Source organism: Lepidochelys olivacea, assembly GCF_965140295.1.
Source record: "Lepidochelys olivacea isolate rLepOli2 genome assembly, chromosome: 25".
Classification (NCBI taxonomy): domain Eukaryota; kingdom Metazoa; phylum Chordata; order Testudines; family Cheloniidae; genus Lepidochelys; species Lepidochelys olivacea.
In genome coordinates, this window is record NC_140435.1 from 18693553 (window position 1) to 18700925 (window position 7373).

General features: G+C 66.2%; 1 protein-coding gene across 1 annotated transcript in view; it reads right to left on the reverse strand.

The window, feature by feature from the left end:
* The window catches only part of MAST3 (microtubule associated serine/threonine kinase 3), a 58989-nt gene extending 52821 nt beyond the window's left edge, over nt 1-6168 (reverse strand). Inside the window, exons 1-2 of the mRNA XM_084614421.1 lie at nt 6048-6168; nt 4340-4429 (exon numbers count right to left, since the gene is read on the reverse strand). Coding sequence (XP_084470547.1) covers nt 4340-4429; nt 6048-6094 — 137 coding nt within the window. The 5' untranslated portion in view covers nt 6095-6168. The remainder of the gene's footprint in view (nt 1-4339; nt 4430-6047) is intronic.
* Nucleotides 6169-7373: the final 1205 nt, after the last annotated feature.

The following is a 7373-nucleotide window of genomic DNA, read 5'->3' on the forward strand; positions in this document are numbered from 1 at the left end:
TACAGGTTGGGAGACTCCTCCAGGAGGAAAATGGCAAGTCAATTCCCAGCTCCCCAGATAGATGCTGGGTGGTGCAAGCCAGCAGAACTCCCTCTGCTGGACCATGAGAGAGCAAAGCATTATGGACCCCCCACCTTTGCGCATGTAAAAATGCACCCAACCAAAAAAAGTCTCTAGCCTCTGGTTTATCAGCACCATATGCTGGGCTGGTTGGGTGCATACATGGAGTCTGCACAGCCACACACACACGCAGTCATGGCACACACAAGCACAAATAAGCACACAGAGCAAACTGACTGCGCTCAATATGCACTCAAGTCTAATTAATGGGAGAGGAAGGAATCGAAGGGTTCCAGAACCGGGCTAACATCCTGGTGAGAAGAAACATGAGCCTTTCGGCTGATTCCCTTGTGACATGGCATGCCTTGTGCCACTCAGACCCTCTTCGCAGGTTAGTGCCACTGGCACCAGGTACCTGCCCCTGTAACGTAGGAGAGACGCCTTTTGGGAGGGGCTTCAGAGCCCTGGTCCTAATGCCTAGGCAGTGAACCAGGCCCTTGGGCTGATCTCAGAGAATCCAGATTTGGGGATCACAATAGGTTTGTCTGGAAAAGGATAACACCAAGTGTAACAGATACACACATGCAGCCTCCTGGTGCAGACCAGCCATTCACTAAGGCCTGCCCCGGGCCAGCACCCCATACTCCATCCAGTGTGTGCAGGATCCAGGGTCCTACCCACCTCACCACCACAGCTACACCTTCTGGATCTTGTGTCTCTCCATGCCCCTCCTCCCGCACTCTGTTCACTCAGCAATCACCATCACTGGGGCAGGAGCAGGCTTCATCTGGATCAACCTCCCTACGTCTCTGATCCCCAGCAGATCTCAGCCGAACACAGCCCCATTCTCTCTGGCCCTGCCCCAAACCTCTCTCCCTCTTTCCCACCTGTCCTTAGTTAGACTCGGTAAACGCATCAATTCAGCAAAGCACTTTGGGATAGGGTGTGTACACCAGGATGCACAGAATAAAGTCACACGCAAACACAGAGCAGAGTGGGTACACGCATACAGTGTTCCCGTTAGCTGTAAACAAGTACCCAGCGCAGCTATAAGGTTTTGAGACCCTCGTCTCTGCTGCCACCAGATCTGACCTCATGAGAAACATGGATCTTCGGCCTGCCCAGGACGCTGTCTTCTCATTCCCAGCCTGATGCTCAGTGAGGAAAGTGCCTCTTTATTAGACTGCAAAGGAAAAACGCAGCCTCTCAAGCCCTGAGCCTGCAAGCTCCCTGTGCTGAGGGGCACCCTTCCCACCACTGCCCATTCCCTGCTTCTCCGCCCTTTTTGGCCACCCTGAAACCAGAGAACTTTCAATCCCAGAAAACAGGGACCCGAGGGCAGGGCAGCCCATGGCCAGAGGCTCAGTCTCAGGTTCGCCCGAGTTGGCCATGCTGACATTACGGCATGCTGCCTCAGCCCCTCCGCCGCGCCGCTGACTGGGAGCCGCTGGAGGTAAGCCCCCGCCCAAGCCCCTGCCCTGAGCCAGAGGCCGCTCCTGCACCCCAAAACCCTCATCCCCGGCCCCACCCCAGAGCCCACACCCTCAGGCCAGAGCCCTCACCCCCCCCTGCACCCCAACCCCTTGCCCCGACTCTGAGCCCCCCCAAACCTCTCATCCCCAGCCCTACCCCACAGCCCTCACCCCAACCCCCTGCCCCAGCGCAGAACCTCCTCCCACACCCTGAATCCCTCCTCCCCAGCCCCACCCCAGAGCCCTCACCCCCTGCCACAACCTGCTGCCCCCTCCCACACTCCAAATTCTTCGGCCCCAGCCTGGAGCCCCCTCCTGCACCCCAAGCCCCTCCTCCCCAACCCCACCCCAGAGCCCTTACCCCCTCCCGCATCCCAACCCACTACCTCAGCCCAGAGCCCTCTCCCGCACCCTGAACTCCTAAATTCTGGCCCCACCCCAGAGCTGGCCCCCCCAGCCGAAGCCCTCACACGCTCCTGCACCCCTACCCCAGCCCAGTGAAAGTGAGTGAAGGTGGGGGAGAGCAAGACAGCGAGGGAGGGGGAATGCAGTGGGCAGTGGGCGGGGCCTCACACAAGGGGCAGGGCTAGGGTGTTCGGTTTTGTGTGATTAGAGAATTGGCAACCCTAGCCCCTCCCTGGGGGGGCTGTGAGCTGGGGGGGGGGCGGGCGCGAGACACAGCGGGCACTGACATGTTCCCAACTCCCACGGAGCCCCTGCCGGCTCAGACGAAGGAGCTGCCGCCAGACAGCGCGAACCCCCAGCCTTCCCCAGGGGCACACGGCCACTGGGAAGGGAACTTGGCTCCAGAAAATGCCCCCTGCAGCCTGGGGGCGAGCACCACGCCACTGGCTTAGCCACAGGCCCTTGGCCTGGTGCAGTGGGGCCCTGGAGTGCCTGAAAACCACTGGGAACCATGGGGCCCACCTGTGCGGCCCCCCACTGAGCAGCGCCAGCCTCCTCCAGCCAAGCCAGAGAAAGCAAACAGCTGGGAAACTGCCCAAGTCTTGGGTGCATCCTCCCTGCTGCCATGACAGCTCTGCAGCACCCAGGTCACGTTCTGCCCTCTCCACACAAGGCTGCGTCCTGCGGGGCAAACAGACACATTGGCATCGAGAGGAGCTGCCTAGCGTCTCCCCACACCCTGCTCCCTGAGTCCCTGCCACCAGAAATGCCCTCACCCCCTCTGCTGCTGGGCACGCTTTGGGAGAGGCATCTCAGGGAGCCATGGGCACAGTTACAGAGACACACAGAGGGTACAATTCCCCGCTGTCACATACGTGCCTGTCCGGCTAATGGCAGACGGGGTCCGACTGCTCTCAGATCCAGCTGGTCTCTCTCCAGCACACAGCCACGCGGTCAGAAGGAGCCTGGCTCTGGATCTGCTTGGATGTGTGTGGGGCAGGCAGGACCTGCCCCTCCAGCTGGAGTCCAGCATTAATGCCCCATTGCAGACGGAGCAGGAGCCGAGTGGGAATTAACCTGTCAGACAAAACCCTTCCCATTGCCCCATTAACGGTCGCTCCCCGCTGGAACCAGAGACAAGGGGAAGAGGTGAACTAATAGCCCGTAATGCTGAGACCCTGCGCCAGCCCGATGCACACAGCTGCCCCCCCCCAGCCCAATCCAATCCACACAGCCGAGAGCGGGGCCCCCCAGTCTGACCCACAGGGCCAGCCCCTCCCCACACAGCCGAGAGCCAACCCCCCCACAGAGATATCCCCGCCCCCAGCCTTGAGAGACCCAACCCGCACAGCCATGAGCAAAGCCAGGCCACTCAGGACCCCCAGCCCGACCCGCAGAGCCTCAGAGACAGGAGTGCTCAGAGCAGGGGTCACTGACAAGCGGAAATGGCTGGAGAAGGCAGCCGTGCAGCCTGTCCCCCATGACAGAGATGCAGAGACTGGGCTGGGAGGCTGCCTGCTTGGGGTTAAAGGTGCTGGCACTCGGGCACTGGCCCCGTTTCATACCAAGAGAAACAAGGTCACCTGCCACCAGCGCGGGTGGCAGCCAGTCCAGACGAGGGCCCCTCGCACCCGAGCCCTGCGGTGCCCGGTCCTGACAGGCAGTGCTAGGAAACTCCTGCAGCTCCACACGTTATCCGGCAGGAGGAGCATGGGCCATACACTGCATCATGACTCCAGCTGCAGGCTTCCAAGCCACCCTCCCCATCCCCCCTCGCTGTCACCGCCCCGTCCAGCTGTTTGAGGGGAGGGGCAGTTTAATTGCACAGTGACAGTGGGGTGCAGCAAGGCACTGAGCCCCGCACTGACCCAGACGATCCCGGGTATAACACAGTGGGTTTCTTGGCTGGACCCCCTTGACTCGCTCTCCCCCACCCCCCCGGGGCCATTCACGAGCAGCCTCAGCCAGAAGGTTCAGGCCCCTTTGGGGGCCCAAGTGCAGAGGAGGGATGGGCGCTTTCCCCCGGCTGTCCTGGCGTGGCTGGAACGTGTGTCGTCCCCGCCCCCCCCCCAGTACAAGGGATGTTGCGTGGCAGAGCACAGCCCACGGCAGCACTCAGACACGCCTGGCCCTAGAGCAGGGCAGCAGGTGCGTTCAGCCCTGCAGCAGGAACCTCCCTTGCCTGTCCTGCCCAGGAGGGTTTCGATCTGCACCATCTGCCCCGTGCAAAGGGTGGGGCCGCTGCCACCCAGGGGCTCCCACTCAGAACTGCGACCAGAGGGTTTACAGCCTGCTGCATTCCCCAGAGCGCCCCCAGGGCTGCTTCCTTTTCCCGTCCTCCCTGACAGCTCTGTCCCAGCCCCAGCTGTGCTGGGTGGTGCTAGGGGACCGCAGGGTCTTACCTCCAGGGATGCAGGGTTAGTAACGGGCTGCAGGGGCTGCAGGGACTGCAGGGGCTGAGCAGGGTCGGGCTCTGGCTACTTGGAGACAAACTGTAAAGCAAGATGCACCAGACCAGTGTGAATTCAAATGCCCACCCCCTCCAGCGCCTCATGCACCCTAGCGCTGGCCAGCAGCGACACAAGGCCACACTCCTCCAGGCTGCACAGACCCTCCAGTGGGGCTTCTATGGGGTGTCTTGAGGGTCAGGATTGAGAGGCCCCTTCGGGCGTGGGGCTGGACTACCAGGAGACTAAGGAGAGGGGAGCACCAGCACAACTGTTTATGTGCAAGGAGTCCAGAACTGGAATTGCAGGGGACTGCGGGTCGGGAGCGAGGGGCACGGGCAGAGCGGGCTGGGGGGAGCCCAGGGCTGGGGAAGCAGGGGGCTGCGGGTCGGGAGCGAGGGGCACGGGCAGAGCGGGCTGGGGGGAGCCCAGGGCTGGGGAAGCAGGTGGCTGCGGGTCGGGAGCGAGGGGCACGGGCAGAGCGGGCTGGGGGGAGCCCAGGGCTGGGGAAGCAGGGGGCTGCGGGTCGGGAGCGAGGGGCACGGGCAGAGCGGGCTGGGGGGAGCCCAGGGCTGGGGAAGCAGGGGGCTGCGGGTCGGGAGCGAGGGGCACGGGCAGAGCGGGGTGGGGGGAGCCCAGGGCTGGGGAAGCAGGGGGCTGCGGGTCGGGAGCGAGGGGCACGGGCAGAGCGGGCTGGGGGGAGCCCAGGGCTGGGGAAGCAGGGGGCTGCGGGTCGGGAGCGAGGGGCACGGGCAGAGCGGGCTGGGGGGAGCCCAGGGCTGGGGAAGCAGGGGGCTGCGGGTCGGGAGCGAGGGGCACGGGCAGAGCGGGCTGGGGGGAGCCCAGGGCTGGGGAAGCAGGGGGCTGCGGGTCGGGAGCGAGGGGCACGGGCAGAGCGGGCTGGGGGGAGCCCAGGGCTGGGGAAGCAGGGGGCTGAGGGTCTGGAGCGAGGGGCACGGGCAGAGCGGGCTGGGGGGAGCCCAGGGCTGGGGAAGCAGGGGGCTGAGGGTCTGGAGCGAGGGGCACGGGCAGAGCGGGCTGGGGGGAGCCCAGGGCTGGGGAAGCAGGGGGCTGCGGGTCGGGAGCGAGGGGCACGGGCAGAGCGGGCTGGGGGGAGCCCAGGGCTGGGGAAGCAGGGGGCTGCGGGTCGGGAGCGAGGGGCACGGGCAGAGGGGGCTGGGGGGAGCCCAGGGCTGGGGAAGCAGGGGGCTGCGGGTCGGGAGCGAGGGGCACGGGCAGAGCGGGCTGGGGGGAGCCCAGGGCTGGGGAAGCAGGGGGCTGAGGGTCTGGAGCGAGGGGCACGGGCAGAGCGGGCTGGGGGGAGCCCAGGGCTGGGGAAGCAGGGGGCTGAGGGTCTGGAGCGAGGGGCACGGGCAGAGCGGGCTGGGGGGAGCCCAGGGCTGGGGAAGCAGGGGGCTGCGGGTCGGGAAGGAGGGGCACCAGAACGGGTCCCCCTCCCCGCGCCGGGCTCCAGCCAGGCCCCGGCGGACCCGCGCAGAGAAGCGCGCCCTGCCCCCGGCTCTCCCTGGGGAAGGGTCCGCGGCCCCTGCGCTCTCCCGGCCGGGAACAGACGGTCCCGCCGCGCAGGGGGCAGCCCAGGGACCCGTCGGACCGCGCAGCCCCCCCGCAGCGCAGCCCCGCACCCTGCGCGCCCCGGACTCACTCCAAGGTCAGAGACGGGATTTTCAGCCGGTCCCTCCGCGATTTCATGGCTGGGGGCGGCCGCGCCGCCCCGCCCGGCCCGGCCCGGTTCCCAGCAGCGCAGCGGCCGGCACCAGGCGCCAGCCTCGCTGGAGCGATCTGGGCACCGGCCGCCCCCGCCCGCCGCTCAGGGGCTGCGGCTCCCGCAGGGGGAGGCGGCCCCCGCCCCGGCGCAGGGACGACGCGCTCTGCGGGGCTGGCTCCGTGCCCCCTCCCCGCCCCCAGCACGGCCGGGCGCAGCGCGGGGCCCCTCCCGGCGCACCGGGGCCGCCACCCGCCTTGGCCCGACCCGCCGGGGCGCTGCAGGGGACGGTCCCAGACCCAGCACCCACCACGCGCCACTTGGGGCCAGGGGCACGAGGTGGCAGGGGCCCCTGCAGATCCGAGGGGAGCCCCAGGCTGTGCAAGGTCCAGGTGCCCCCTGCCCCACCCCCTCCATGCTCTCCCGTAGGGCCTGGGCCAAATACAGGCCCATGAGCCAACAACTGAGTCTTGAGCCTGGGCTCCCTTCCTGGAGCTGCAACAGACGTGACACCAGCTCTCAGCCCTTTGCCCGGAGTCTGGGCAACCTTCAGCCCCACGGCAATCTGCCCCCTCCGAGAGGCCGGGCTACTCCCAGTCCCAGGCTGCCAGCCCACTGAGGGTCTCATCCACAGGCCCTGGTCCAGACGGGAGTCAGGGCAGGAGTCAGACTCAAACCACGTTCATGGCAAACCCTCCACCAGGACGGGCCTTCGCATGGCAGGTCTGTCTGGCGGCGAGTCCTGGCATCACTGGGCGAGCCCTTGGCACAGCCATGAAAACTTCCCCCAACCCCTGTGTGCTGCACGGCCCAAGCACGTGCACAGATCTGCAGGCAAAGGGTTAACCTGTGTTCCCCGGCCCTTGCTGGGCACCACCCTGGAGCCCACAGGGGCGGTTGAGCCTGGGAAGGCAACTGAGCTTGGCCTTCAGGTTCACTTGGGTTTCCACACTGCATCAGAGGAAAATGGGCCAAACCCACCCACAGTCCAACGGGCCTGGCCCCGCAGGCTCCCTGCCTCCTGGCAGAGGCCTCGGCACGGCCCTGAGGTGCCACTGTAGACACAGGACCAAACCCATCCCTGGTTCGACCCCACTGGCATGATGCCAGGAGGGATTTGTCTCAGTGCCCGGGCTCCCCCCACTCAGAGCAAAGCGCCCCGGGGCGAGTGGGCAGCTCCAATGTCAGTCCCTCCCCAGCGTACCAGTGAGAGACTCAGGCCAGAGCCTCCAGTGCTGCCTGGGCCGGAGCCGCCCTGAGCACGGA